The sequence below is a fragment of the Barbus barbus genome (assembly GCF_936440315.1).
Source record: "Barbus barbus genome assembly, chromosome: 32".
Classification (NCBI taxonomy): Eukaryota; Metazoa; Chordata; class Actinopteri; order Cypriniformes; family Cyprinidae; genus Barbus; species Barbus barbus.
Window position 1 is genome coordinate 10,921,304 of NC_136760.1, and position 15,181 is coordinate 10,936,484.

The 15,181-nt window shown below is 38.7% G+C and overlaps 2 protein-coding genes across 3 annotated transcripts in view; one reads left to right on the plus strand and one right to left on the minus strand.

The window, feature by feature from the left end:
• Positions 1 to 2,091: 2,091 nt before the first annotated feature.
• LOC306852450 (GH3 domain-containing protein-like) lies at positions 2,092 to 11,020 on the plus strand. The gene is made up of 11 exons (XM_079389301.1): positions 2,092 to 2,255; positions 2,652 to 2,915; positions 3,373 to 3,569; positions 3,894 to 4,088; positions 5,704 to 5,823; positions 6,262 to 6,559; positions 6,948 to 7,137; positions 8,956 to 9,027; positions 9,480 to 9,613; positions 9,883 to 9,971; positions 10,057 to 11,020. Exons 1-11 carry the CDS (start codon positions 2,177 to 2,179, stop codon positions 10,276 to 10,278), a joined length of 1,860 nt encoding a protein of 619 aa, XP_079245427.1. The 5' UTR covers positions 2,092 to 2,176; the 3' UTR covers positions 10,279 to 11,020.
• A 606-nt stretch (positions 11,021 to 11,626) lies between these two features.
• LOC306852451 (voltage-gated delayed rectifier potassium channel KCNH4-like) overlaps positions 11,627 to 15,181 on the minus strand; it is a 57,206-nt gene continuing 53,651 nt past the window's right edge. For both annotated transcript variants that reach the window (XM_079389302.1, XM_079389303.1), the window contains one exon: positions 11,627 to 13,086. Coding sequence is in view for 1 of the 2 variants with exons in the window: in XM_079389303.1 (XP_079245429.1) it covers positions 12,979 to 13,086 (108 nt within the window). In the remaining variant the exon portion in view is untranslated. The remainder of the gene's footprint in view (positions 13,087 to 15,181) is intronic.

A 15,181-nucleotide genomic window follows, 5' to 3' on the forward strand; every position in this document is an offset into this window, starting at 1 on the left:
ATGTGCAAAACTTTGTACAGGGTATTTAAATAGCAGCATATGAGGTAGAGAAAAATTATGAATAGCTATTGATATAGTGGTATATACATGGAGTCAAGTGATGTTATGACACAGAGTTAGAGTTTAGGAGCCTGATGGCCTGGGGGAAGAAGCTCCTCCTAAGTCTCTCAGTTTTTGCCATCAGGCTACGGAAGCACTTACCAGATGGAAGCAAAGTGAATAGATGGTTACCAGGGTGATTTGAGTCCTTGATTATTTTAACAGCTCTACTTTTGCAGCGTTTGAGGTAGATGTCCTGCAGAGAGGGGAGAGCAGACCCTGAGATGTGCTCAGCTGAGCGCACAACTCTCTGTAGTGCTTTGCAGTCCTGATTGGAGCTGTTTCCATACCACACTGAGATGCACTGAGTCAATACACTTTCTATGGTCCCTGAATAGAAAGTTTTCAGGATTGCTAGTGAGACCCTGAATTTCCTCAGCTGTCGCAGATGGTACAGTCTTTGCCTGGCTTTCTTAACCTGTGTTTGGATGTGTGTAGTCCAAGTCAGGTTCTCGGAGATGTTTACACCGAGGTACTTGAAGCTGCTCACCCTCTCCACAGGGGTCCCACTGATCATAAGAGGAGTGTAGGGCTGCTGCTGTCTCTACATTAAACACTTCTCTTTTAGAAAACTACAGACCTGTCTCTCTCCTTCCATTCGTAGGGAAAACACTCGAACGAGTTGTCTTCAACCAGCTCTCACGGTTTCTTTCACAGTACTACAAACTGGATGCTAAACAGTCAGGTTTCAGGAGTGGCCATTCAACAGAGACTGCGCTACTCTCAGTCACTGAAGCCCTGCGAATTGCAAAGGCCAATTCCAAATCATCAGTCCTCATTCTGCTGGATCTTTCTGCTGCTTTTGACACAGTCAATCATCAGATTCTCCTGTCTACCCTCTAAGCACTGGGATTCCACTTCGCTGGTTTGAATCCTATCTCACCGGTAGATCTTTCAGGGTGGCCTGTGGAGGGGAGGTATCCAAACCACATCAACTGGTCACTGGAGTTCCTCAGGGATCGGTTCTTGGACCCCTCCTCTTCTCCACATACACTACATCGTCCCATGCATTATACATGCACATGGCTTCTCCTATCACTGCTACGCCGATGACACACAGCTCTATCTCTCTTTTCAACCAGATGACCCAACGGTAGCTGCACGTATCTCAGGCTGCCTGGCGGACATCTCGGCATGGATGAAAGAACATCACCTACAGCTCAACCTGGCAAAGACGGAGCTTCCTGTCTTCCCTGCCACTCCGACTCTACAGCATGACTTCACAATTCAGTTAGGCTCATCAATGATTACCCCATGAAAAATATAAAAATAATAAAAGCGTCTGCCAAATGACTAAATGTAAATGTAAGCAAATGACAAGGTGTTTCCAGGCCAGCCAAGATATGTAATCCCTCCAGCGCATCCCTCCACACTTCTCATGTGTCAGATGAGTCACCAAAAAGAGAGGTGAAACCACTGCTGCATCCTGGGAGAATTAGGAAATGAGGGCAGGTGGAATCACAGATGGTCTGCCCCCAGTTACCTCATCCATCAAACGGTACCAATTCCAGGTAGCAACAGTGCTTTCACCCCCCTCTGTGCTCACTATTTTGGGGCATCTCAACTCCTGTATAGGCAAATGGATAGTTTACCAAGCTACACCAATTTAATCTTATTGATCCTTGCATTTAATGTTTTTGTGTTGTCTATAATTTACTTCAGCAGTACGTACTCTTCTCTAATTAACAATTAATGTCCATTACTTTAGCTGTTCAGCAATACAATGAATAAAGCCTGATTGGTTTGGTTATGTCCACTCTTAACACACGCTGCAACCCTGAGTATGTTAGCTTCATGGCATGAGAGAGGCTTCTGTTTCTAGGCCTATACATGTTTTAATGAGTTCACCATTAAGCCATAAGTACACCAGTGAGAAAAGTCTTGACTTTCTGGGCTGGAGCTAGTAAATTATGGATTTATGGTGAAGAAAATGAAGCAGCAGTTGTGCAGTGTGGGCTACAGTATATCAACAGAACACGAACACTAGGTGGCGCGCCTGCGCCTACAGTTGCACAAAAGAAGAAGAAGTTGTTTTCAGTGTTTGCTTTCAGTTTTCAATCATGACCAGTCCATCACAATGATGCAGACATATCAGCGTTATTTGTGGATCATTTTACCATGTTTTATTGCATTATTGGCCGTGACCATTACATGTGGTGAGTATGTGCAACAATTTCTCCAAAATATAGTCATTTCATTAGTAGCTTTGTCCGTAACAAACAGTATCAAAAAAGTTATAACATTATAATCATGTTTTATAGACATTCATCATGGTATCATTTCAACTACTTTGAAGTAGGCTACCAAATAGTAAAGCCATCAGAAGTAAACAGTACTTCTTGGTGAGGAGCTGTTAATCCAAAAAAGAATAGCAAAGTACATCTAAATTGTGTAAATTCTTATATATTGCCTAAATTTTAATTATAAAATCATATAGTATATTTACATAGTTTAATACGTTTTATGTTTATATACAGTTTTGTTGTCAAATGTGTTATTGGCGCCCTCTTCCGGTCAGTTTCTGTTAATGCTGGTCTGTTTTTGTGTAACAGCTCCGCCGGGCTCACTTTTGCTCCTGTGCCTCTGCTGTATGGCTCTTCTATGGAAGATAAAGGTCAAGGATCGCTCCATATCGAGTCTTTTGGCTCAGTATGTGGCAGTGAAAGCGGTGTGCCTGCTGGGGAATCGCCAGAGAAACAGACTAGAGGCAGACACACGGGACATTCATCGCGTTCAAGAGGAGACTCTGCTCAAGCGTCTACAGAAACACTCCGACACAGTTTACGGCAAACAGTACGAGTTCACATCAATTAAAGGTGAATGATTTCGACAATTTAATAATAATATCATATAGTATATATGCTCTGCAATGAACTGGTTATCTGTCCAGAGTGTTTAGGGGTTGCTTGACACTTGCTTCCGAAGCAGTTTGGAAAATGGATGGATTTGTCACATTTTTTATTTTTGCAGTGTTTTACTAAAAGAGTGGGGGTTTTTTTTATTTTTTATATCAGTCTATACTCCATATCCAATAATGACAAAGCAAAAATTAGATTTGTGATAACAAATGTGATAACTGAAATATTAAATGTTACACAACATATTTATTAATTTAAATAAAGTTAACAATTCATACATTTAATAAATGCATAAGGTTTTTGATGAAAGTGCATATACATTTAACTTATTTGCTTCTATGAAATGGAAATAACCAGTGACATGTGCCACCGTCTTGTAATGAAATGTATGAGAGTTGTCATTGTATCATTTCAGACACAAAAACATTTCAACAGCACCATCCGATCACAGATTATGACCATTATGAAAAGTTTGTGGAGCGTGTGGCTAAAGGAGAGCAGAATGTTTTAATATCGGAAAAGCCTCTTATTCTGGCTATGACATCAGGAACATCTGGATCCAGCCGTATGCTTTTGAGCACCAAAGACACCAACACAGAATTCTTCCTACAGGTCACAACACATACAACATTGTTACAAGTACAAAGTTATGTCTGCTTTATTAGTGGCACCAAACACTAAATGGCACAAGTAATGGCACTTTTCAAACAAATTTTTCAAGCACACCCCTTGTCTCTCTGTTGGCCAAATGCATTATTCGATATGATTTGTTGCACAGAAGGCTGGGGACAGATATGGAGAAAGTGCATATGTAATGCATGTTTACAAGTAATAGGCCAATACAAACCAACTAGCAACAAGTGAGTTGAATATCAAGCTAATTTACCACATTTTGTGATCAATGTGATCTATTATTTCTGTGCACTTTTCTGGCAGGGGGTGACAGTTTGTCTAGATGCCATGAGGCAAGCCTTTCCAGCCACTGACTGTCTCCAGAAAACCCTGAAGATCTTTTACTCGCCCATTTTTCGTCAGAGTGAGGCAGGTATTCCTATTGGCCCCAACTCCTCAACTCCTGCCTCCTCTAAACACATGCTGCATCTGTACACCACGCCAGCACCCGTCTATCAGGTAGGTGGGAGATGAGTATGAATTTAACATGATATTTAGTGATAATATTAGCAAATGTTGAGGGGAAACACTCAGCTCCTCTAGCAAGTGTCAAAGCACATTACAACAAATGTGCCAAATAAGCCCCCAGAATGCTGTTGTTGTGTAAATTGATTTTCAAAATGCATAAAACGTTTTCTGTTTTGGTTGGAAACAAGTGTTGTGTAACCGCTTTTCTTATATTTGGAATCAAACAAGGTTTTATTAAAGGGTATTTTAATATAACATAGTACTCCACATGCCCATCTCTAATCAAGCACACCTGCCTGTAACTTTCATGCAACCCTCAAGGTGTTAGGGGGTCATTAGGGGGTCTGTTAAAACTCAGTGGGCTCTGGGAAGGTAAATTTGTCAAGAAATACTTACAAGAGCAAGCAGAGAGGGTCTGAATAAATGTTGGACAGATGACGCCAAGATTGTTTTGCATCCAGAAGTGTAAAGTGTAAGTTTTTTGACTCTATAGCATACATAAAGTACGATAATCACAAACATGATTAATGTATAGAAAATATATCAAATGTAATATGTAAAGGATTTTTATTTGATCTTTTAGTCAAACAGTAACAGGTACAAAAAAAAAAAAGTCATATGGTTAAATTGTTTAATTGATTTATAGGCTAAATAATGATTAATTAAGAGATTTTAATGGGTCATAAACCAAATATCCAAAGAAGATCAAACATTAAACTTTACTGCAGTAAAACTCGCCCGCTCTTCCTGTGTTAACCACACCATTACAATGTAGACCATTTAAAAAACCAAAAACATTTTGGTTACAATTGCATCTGTCTCAGAAAAAAAAAAACATTTAGTATTGACTGATATAATGTTATTTTCAGCGCTTTTATGACCTTTTTATCTGTAAACAAAAATACAGTTTTTGCTCAGAACAAACTGAAAATTCTGAAACTGAAAGTCTCAAGTCTTCTTGATGATGTCTGGTTGTTATGATTGAATATGCTGTTACTTCAATCCAAGTCAAGTACAAGTCATGCAACTCAAGTCCACAAACCTGCTGTGAATGCACTGGCAGTCATCTTGAATAAAAGGGGAAAGGGGGAAAGGGAAGTGGTGTGTGGCCAAGTATGGTGACCCATACTCGGAATTTGTGCTCTGCATTTAACCCATCCAAGTGTACACACAGTAGTAAACATATACCCAGAGCAGTGGGCAGCCAATGCTGCGGTGCCTGGGGAGCAGTTGGGGGTTCGGTGCCTTGCTCAAGGGTCTCACCTCAGTCGTGGTATTGAGAGTGTTGGTTATTCACTCCCCCCACCTACAATCCCTGCCGGACCTGAGACTCGAACCCACGACCTTTGGGTTACAAGTCCGACTCTCTATCCATTAGGCCACGACTGCCCCTTGTCTTGAATAAAAGAGCCTGATCTGATCAGAACACGAATTTATAGAATCTAAAAGACTACTTTTCTTTTTCTTAATATTTGTATTCTATATAATTGCACTGTCCTTGGAGCGGACCTGACCTACATTTCACTGCTGGTTATACCCTGTATAATTGTGTATGTGACGAATAAAAAATCTTGAATCTTGAAGACACTGTTGATTTTGTCTGTAGGTGCTGAATGAGAGAGACGCCTTATATCTTCATCTGCTGTTTGGGCTTAAGGACCGCTATCTTGGCATGCTGGAATCTAACTTCAGCTCTACCGTCTTTTATGCCTTCAGAGCCCTTCAGGTACTGTACAGTGAGGTCCAAAAGTCTGAGACCACTAATGAAAATGCTTCTATATTACATTATTTATTGCAAATTATATAATCATCATTGCAATTTTATCACTTAGTAGTAATTATTATTATCATTTATTTTGTATTATTGTATTCTGTATAATGCTATCAGGTGAATTGGAATTAATAATTTGCTTATTCGATTAGTGACCAAGGCATAATACAGGATTTATTTTAAATCAGTGTAGGCTCAGATTGTTGGGCCCCACTCTGTACACGTTCAAAAAATGAACAAGTACAGGTGTATGGAGTGCAACAGATGTGGAAAGAAGCTGCATTTCACTTGAGATTGTTGTCCCACTTCCAGATTTGTCTGATCAGGTGTTTTATAACTGACACTGAATAGAGCAGAAAGATCCCTAGTAGCAATCTGTCTGTCTGCATTTAGGAACATTGGAAAGATCTTGTGGTGGATGTGGAGGTGGGCATGATCAACTCCGGGCTGAACCTGAAGGCTGATGTGCGCCGTGCCCTAGAGAAACTGATGAAGCCAGATCCAGAGAGAGCCGCTGAGCTCACAGCCCAGTTTGAAGAAGGCTTTGAAGGGATCGCACACAGAATATGGCCCCACTTACACCTGGTTCTGACAGTGGACTCAGGCTCCAACCAGATTTATGGGGAGATGTTACGGCAGCACTACTGTAAAGCTGTCCCGTTCTACTCCCCTTTCTATGCTGCCACTGAAGGTGTGTTTTTATGTGGATGCATGTGGGTACATTTCTGAACTGGATAGTAATAAGCCGTGATAGGTCTTTGTGTTATGAATGCTTAAAAATGTTATTTGAAGTGTACTCCCTTGGATTACTGAAGGTCAAAAGTTTGACATAATTAAAACTTTTCTAATATTTTCAAAATAAGTCTTGCATTATCCTGGGGTATGTTTCCCAAAAGCAACTATGGTTTCAAGGTCAATGGAACTTACGACTATAGTTAACTAAAAATGTTTTTGGGAAGCGCACCCCAGCACAGTAACTGGCAACATTCATATGTAAAGTTGTAAATGAGCCGTATACCTGCATAAAGTCCAGTTCGCATGCATTAGTAGTATATAATGGTCTGTAATTCATGTTTCAGGCCTGATAGGTGTGAACCTGTGGCCTCAGCAGGAGAGCAGACAATATCTCCTTTGTCCTCGCTCCATGTTCTGTGAGTTTATACCAGAGGAGGATCTGGATTCAGAGCGGCCCAAAACTCTCCTGATGGGGCAGCTTCAGGAAGGACATAACTATGAGTTGCTGGTCACCAATGCTTCAGGATTATTCAGGTCAGGGACATGATCCTGCTTCTACATGTTTAATACAAAGTTCTGTCATGAGGGCACAGGCCGATAGGTCCTAACTCAGTCTGATATATGAGCTTGTTGCTTAACATTCAAATACCTGGCCAAAGTGTGCTGAATTTGTTGTGGGTTTATAAGATGGCAAAAACAAAAAAACTAAATGTCACAGTATGTTCATTCAATGTTCAAATTTTTGCAGAAGTGAAGTTATGGACTTTTTTTTAATGTGACACAACAGCCTTGCCAGTGCAAGGAAAAAAAAAAGAAAGAAATTAAAGGCATGTGAGAGAAAATGTCTTGCACATGTATGATACACACGCATACTATGCTTTTGATGATAGTTACACCACACACACTCACTGTACGATCGATTTGATTTCACAGATACTATTTAAACTAAACTGAGCTAGACAATGACATCACAGAATTCAATAATGAAATGCCTTTAACTGAATGCTTTTAATCTTATTATTATACATTACTGACACTCTATCCTCCAATTTTATACTGTTAAAGGATTAGTTCACTTTTAAAAAAACTTTTGCTGATAATTTACTCACCCCCATGTCATCCAAGATGTCCATGTCTTTCTTTCTTCAGTCGAAAAGAAATTAAGGTTGTTGATGAAAACATTTCTCAATATAATGGACTTCATTGGGACCCAAACGGTTCAAGGTCCAAATGACAGTTTCAGTGCAGCTTCAAAGGGCTTTAAACGATACCAGACGATGAATAAGGGTGTTATCTAGCGAAACGATCGGTCATTTCAAAAATAAATAAAAAAGTTTAAGTTTTATAAGCACAAATGCTCGCCTTGCTCTGTTCTGTGATGCGCGTTCATGACGTCACGTAATACGCAATGACGTTGAAAAGGTCAAAGGTATTTGGACCTTGAACCGTTTGGGTCCCAATGAAGTCCATTATATGGAGAAATGTTTTCATCAAAAGCCTTAATTTCTTTTCGACTGAAGAAAGAAAGACATGGACATCTTGGATGACATGGGGGTGAGTAAATTATCAGCAAAAGTTTTTTTAAAAGTGAACTAATCCTTTAAGTGCTTTGACACAGAGGGAAGTCGTGGCCTAATGGTTAGAGTCAGACTCGTAATCCAAAGGTTGCGGGTTCGAGTCTCGGGCCGGCAGGGATTGTAGGTGGTGGGAGTGAATGTCCAGCGCTCTCTCCACCCTCAATACCACGACTGAGGTGCCCTTGAGCAAGGCACCGAACCCCAAACTGCTCCCCGGGCGCCGCAGCATAAATGGCTGCCCACTGCTCCGGGTGTGTGTTCACGGTGAGTGTGTGTGTTCACGGTGTGTGTGTGTGTTCACTGCTGTGTGTGTGCACGTTGGATGGGTTAAATGCAGAGCACGAATTCCGAGTATGGGTCACCATACTTGGCCATATGTCACTTCACTTCACTTCACAATCTGTATTGTTAAAAGCGCTATATAAATAAAGGTGACTTGACTTGACTTGTTCACATACCTTAGCTTACACATAAAAACAGTAAAGTATACTTTGGGCTTAACTGTTAAACTTACTGTTTGGGCTTAATTGCTATGTCTCAAGCAGAATTATGAAATGCTATTAACATAAACAATACATTTAATAAGTCATTAAGTTACTTTGCCAGTGATCAGGCTGTGCTGTGATGCTGTTTTGAGCACTGTCCTTTAAGGACACAGATGATACCATGAATTAGTGTACTGGATATTTAAAAAATTAGAGAAAGTAAAATACTGAGCAAACTGGTAAACTGATGTAGTGGACATTCTCTAAAGTCTGTCTTTTGTGTTTTTCAGGTATCGCATTGGAGATGTTGTGAAAGTAGTTGGGTTTCATAACCAGTGTCCAAAAGTGGAGTTTCAATATAGGTACACTTTTTTTTTTTTTATTATGCATTATTAGATTTAAAAAAAAAATGTAATTACAATTTCTTGATATATTTTTAATATATCTTCATGTGTCAGATATAAAGAAATTCTGCAGTGTGAATGTGAATAGGGATATGAAGTTTTCTGCAGTAGCTTCATTCTTGTAACCCAATTAGTGTGGCATTGGCAACGCTAAGATCATGGGTTTGATTACCCAGGGAATGCTTGCTGGTGTTATATTCTGACTAATCACTGGAGCAACATTATTCTGTTTGCCCTTGCTGCAGTATATTCTAGTCTTTACGCTTTCTTACAAATTTATACATACTGATTTATTTTTGCCTAACTCCTAATTCAGAAAAGCTGACTGAAGATGGTACCTTGTCTGAGATTTGAGAAGCACTAATCAATCATCATTTATGTGCAATGGTTTGTTTGATGTGTGTGTTCAGGCGCGGGCAGATGTTGAGCGTGCGTGGTGAGAAAGTGTCTGAATCACTGTTTTTGGGGGCTCTTAAGAGGGCAGTGACACAGTGGCCAGGAGCCAAACTAATAGACTACAGCTGCGTTGAGAGCGGTGTTTTAGGTAATGTTTGTCTTTTATGAAGTCCACTGTATTTTAAAGGAATGTTCGAGGGTCATTACAATTTAAACTCTTTTTTTCAGCTGTCATTGTATGTGTGACTAGTGTGATAGAATTACGACTGTCTGTCGGTGTAAACATCACTATAATATAAGATGTATTGAATCTGGAACGTGAATTGAACTTTGCTAAGGTTGATCTCTTATGTAATACTGAAAGGCAAATAAATGCATTAATTGTTGCATTTAATTTGTTGTTTGTGTTTGCTGTAGGCAGTGCATCTGGAATAGCTCAGCCACATTATCTTGTGTTTGTTGAGCTAAAGGGTGTGAGGAACCTCTCAGAGGAACAAAGATACAAGGTCTGTAATGTTCATTTAAGAACTTTGAAGAGACTCTTCTCTTTAACTGCTCATTATATTCCAGATTGCTTTTTAAATCCAACAGTTAGATCACTGCCTACAGGAGGACTCTGATATCTACCGATCCTTCAGGATGAAGGGCAGCATCGGACCAATGGGAGTTCAGCTCGTTCGTGAAGGAACTTTCCAAGAACTGAAAGATCGCTTGATGGCCTTCTCCAGAACTTCATCCAACACCTTCAAAATGCAGCGTGTGATACGCAGGAGAGAGTTTGCAGACTTTCTACTGCAGAGGGCTTTTTCATGAGCATTTCATGAGATGAATGAAGCATCATTTTTGGCAATGCTAAAATATTTTCTGCTATCCTAGTTTTATGTGCAGAGATGGTAGCTGGTTCCTTTTGAAAAGTTTTACAATCTCATTTTCAAAGCATTTTTCCATTTGACCAGCCAAACACAGGAACATTGGTCTCAACCAATGCTATGAGTTTAGGGTGGGTCTATTTGTTTGTCCAACCAATGAAAGTCACAAGGATTGTTTGGAAAACTTGTTTATAGATTTGCTTTGTGCTGCTAGAGAGATGCTCCTTGATCCTGGTCCTGGGCTGCATTTCCCAAAAGCATTGTAAGGTTAAGTTGATCGTAGCTCCATTGGTTTCAATGGGCTACGATGTTCTTAAGCTTACGATGCTTTTGGGAAACGCAGCCCTGGAGGATCCCAATACTGCATATTTTGGATGTGTCCCTTATTTAGCACACCAGGTTTCTATCATTGGGATACTCTAAAAAAGTAGGTAGTAATTTATTCATGGTCAATTACTGTAGAGTAAGCAGCTAACCTCAATTTTCACTTCCAAAACCCCGAGTAACTTTCATGTTCATGAATTTCACCAAATTTGACTGATATCCAATATTACCAATGATTGATTTTTTTCCTTTTGGACATGACTTGAAACCACACATTGAGATACTGGGAGATCACATTACATATGTATGGAAATATTACATTACTTTCTTACTTTTGAATTAAAAATGCAGTATGAAACGTGTGTGCAGTTTGTACTTTTCTGGTTTCCTCCCAACGGATGGGTAAATTTCTATTAACCATCATAACCTTGTACCTGGTATAGCATTCTGAGCTTGAGCTTCTATATGTATTCTATGTGAGAGTGAGTTAGGAACAGCATTGGATTGCCCTTTGCTTTACTGTGGAATCAGAGCAGGATAGCCCACCTCGTCAGATGGGATGTTGGACTGAGGTACAGGTACTTCCGTTATTCCTTTTAAAATAAATGTACCCTTGAGTTCAGAGATACAAGTGCTGAAAGAAGGCTTCTGAAAGAGCAGAATTTCGGGGAAACCGTAACAGCAGCTGCATCAACATGCCTAAGATTAAACATAACATTAATTTCATAGAATTATGGAGTTGTGCGAATACATTTTTGGTGCATTAAACAGTTTGTTTTAACAAATGCCATGTCAGATACAGCGTTGTTGATGTTGCAAAATTTCATATTGGTATCTTCAATTAATTTACATATGACATAAAGGACAACACAGATATATTTAATAAGGTGATTATAAAAATAAATTGTGACCCTACCCAAGACGACTTGCACGTAATAAAGTTGAGACAAAGATACTAAGAACACACTAAGGGGAAAAGTGTTTTATTGAAACCCTCATAATTAAATATAATTGCATGCATATAAACAAAGACAATTTACAATTGGAATAATAATTATCATGCAAAAAGTGTAAAATGAGGGGGGAAATCATTTTATATACCATTTCATATAAGATTAAAGCTTAGTTAATGTAAATGAGTGCAATTAAAAAATCTGGCAAAGAGTTTTGATTGATAATCAATAAAAGCATAAACAGTCCTCTACAAAACAATTAAAATCTGTATTCAGTATCATAGTTTTTAAAAGTATAAAACAATACATAAGTGTGTAATCATGTTTATCCAGTCTGCTACTGCAATGCTACTTTTATGACCACTCACATTTGTGAACACTTATTAAAACGTTATCCATTACATACACTATAACCACATACAAGTGTCCACAAGAAAGTCTATATTAATTCATATGTGTGCAGGCCTATGTTGCAAATAATGTGGAATTAATTTAAATAGCTCCTTATCATTGATTTAAGTGGTCACACATTGTGCAAATGAAAATAAACCCTGAGTCTCCTTAATCCAAGTATTAAATTCAGTTACTTCTATTTAATTCTATTGGAATTCTGGCAGGAGCTTTTAATGCAACATGCAACATTCCCAGATTCCGCAATGACAGCAATACTCAGTATATTTGAAATGCATAACTGTTTTAAGAAGCTTAGTTAATTAGTCGTGCGGTATTCTGTCAACTGTGCAAATATCTATTAAAGTGGCTGTCATTTTATCTGTTCTGAAAGTATCATTTTATGGATGCATTCTGGGCTTCTAATTGTATGGTATTTCTACATGGCCATCAAATAATGCATTATAATAAGGTCATCTAATTGAAAAAAATTTAAATAAGAAATATAAAAAATGAGGGCAGTCTCTCATGGGAATAGTTTATAGAGGTCTGCTGCAAAAACTGTCGACTAGTACATTTTGGATAAAATACAATACATTTTTCAATATAATCTAACTCTACAGTAAAATTTTTATTCCATAAGTGCATTTGCCTGCTTTTCTTTGATATGTCCCATTTGAGAAAACAGTCAAGATCTGATAGGTAAAGTGAAATTATAAAGTACTGTAAATATATGCTGTGTCCTAGGTATCTGCAGTAGTTTAAAATATTCATTCAACATTTCAGAGTACATTTTCTGTAGGAAAAATAACAATCCACTATGCAACTCATACCTACAGGCATAGGTATGACATATAGGCATACAGAAAACTAAGTTCAATGAAAGTGATTTTTGAAATAGAATTCTGCGAATTCTACAACTGATGTCTACAGTAGACAATTAACATGTTGACTGTACTCATGAACAGACAATATAGTCACCAGTCTCCTTTTTTTAGTGAAGATCCAGTTGATGACAATTCATATGTAGCTTTGCATAGTTTTACAGTTTTTGAGAACGAGATGGAATACCAGGAACCAAGTTTCTGAAAAGATAAAGCAGTTTCAAAATTAGTTTGCATTTTCGCCAGTTGATCATCTAATGGATAATGAGCTTACATTTTTATATGCAGTATATAGAATTGCAACGCAAGATGCTGGCCCATATAACTGAAATTAGAACTTATTGAAAAACATTCATCGGAAATAATTTCCAGCAGAGAATTTTGCAAGAAACATTTCATCCACTTTAGTTTTAATGTAAGAGCAGGTGTGGACATTTGCAACATAAATGTGCAAGGCTTCCTTTCATTCGCTTCCAGTTATTTTACCTTTAAATGAACTAGCTAATGAACTGGATGTCTTTTGCCAAGAAAACATTAACAGGATTATACCTGTTAATGCTATTTAATGGACTTGAGCTAACAAGGACTCATAAAGAATTGTTATTAACTGATGTTAACAAAGATTAATACTTCATGCAAAATATATATATATATTTTGCTCATTGTTAATGTAATAACTGAGGTCAACTAATGGAACTTTATTGTGGTGTTACCAAAAAGGTTGTTGAATTGGACCCCTTCTGTTTACTATATTTGCTTTATAGCTCTGGAAAATTTAAAGAGACCACTGCAAAATTAGCAGTTTCACTGATTTTACCGTTTATATGTATGTGTTTGAGTAATGAACATCTTTGTTTTATTACTGACAACATTTCTCCCAAATTCCAAATAAACATATTGTCATTTAGGGCATTTATTTAAAGAAAACGACTACTGGTCAAAATAACAAAAAAAATATGTTTTCAGACCTCAATAATGAGAAGAAAACAAGTTCAAGATTCAAGATTTTTATTTGTCACATACACAATTATACAGGGTATAACCAGCAGTGAAATGTAGGTCAGCTCCGCTCCAAGGACAGTGCAATTATATAGAATACAAATATGAGAAAAAGAAAAGTAGAAAAAATATAAATATAAATGTGCAGGTCAGTACAGGTCAGTATGTTGTGACTTAAATAGTAATAAGAGGAATGTGCAAAAAGTTGTCCACGGTATTTAAATAGCAGCAATATGAGATAGAGAAAAAATTATGAATAGCTATTGATATAGTGGTATATAAATGGAGTCATGTGATGTTATGACAGAGTTAGAGTTTAGGAGCCTGATGGCCTGGGGGAAGAAGCTCCTCCTAAGTCTCTCAGTTTTTGCCATCAGGCTACGGAAGCGCTTACCAGATGGAAGCAAAGTGAATAGACGGTTACCAGGGTGATTAGAGTCCTTGATGATCTACAGCTCTACTTTTGCAGCGTTTGAGATAGATGTCCTGCAGAGAGGGGAGAGCAGACCCTGAGATGCGCTCAGCTAAGCGCACAACTGTCTGTAGAGCTTTGCAGTCCTGATTTGAGCTGTTTCCATACCACACTGAGATGCACTGAGTCAATACACTTTCTATGGTCCCTGAATAGAAAGTTTTCAGGATTGCTGGTGAGACCCTGAATTTCCTCAGCTGTCGTAGATGGTACAGTCTTTGCCTGGCTTTCTTAACCTGTGTTTGGATGTGTGTAGTCCAAGTGAGGTTCTCGGAGATGTTTACACCGAGGTACTTGAAGTTACTCACCCTCTCCACAGGGGTCCCACTGATCATAAGAGGAGTGTAGGGCTGCTGCTGTCTCTTCCTAAAGTCCGCAATCAGCTCTTTAGTTTTGCTCACATTCAGAGAGAGACAGTTGTCCTGGCACCATGATGTGAGTCTCTCTACCTCGTCCAAGTATGCGGTCTCATCGTTGTTGGAGATGAGGCCCAGAACCACAGTATCATCAGCGAATTTGATAATAGATGTGGAGCTGTGAGAGGACACGCAGTCATGTGTGTAGAGAGAGTAGAGCAGGGGACTCAGGACACAGCCCTGTGGGGCTCCTACGTTGAGGGTGATGGAGTTTGAGGTGAACTGGCCAACTTTCACCACTTGAGGTCTGCCGGTGAGGAAGTCTTGAATCCAGTCACAGAGTGAGGAGTTTAGGCCGAGGTTTATGAGTTTAGAAGCCAACTTGATGGGGACTATAGTGTTGAAAGCTGAGCTACAATCAATGAATAGCAGCCTTACATAATTCCCATTGTTGCTGTCCAAGTGTGTG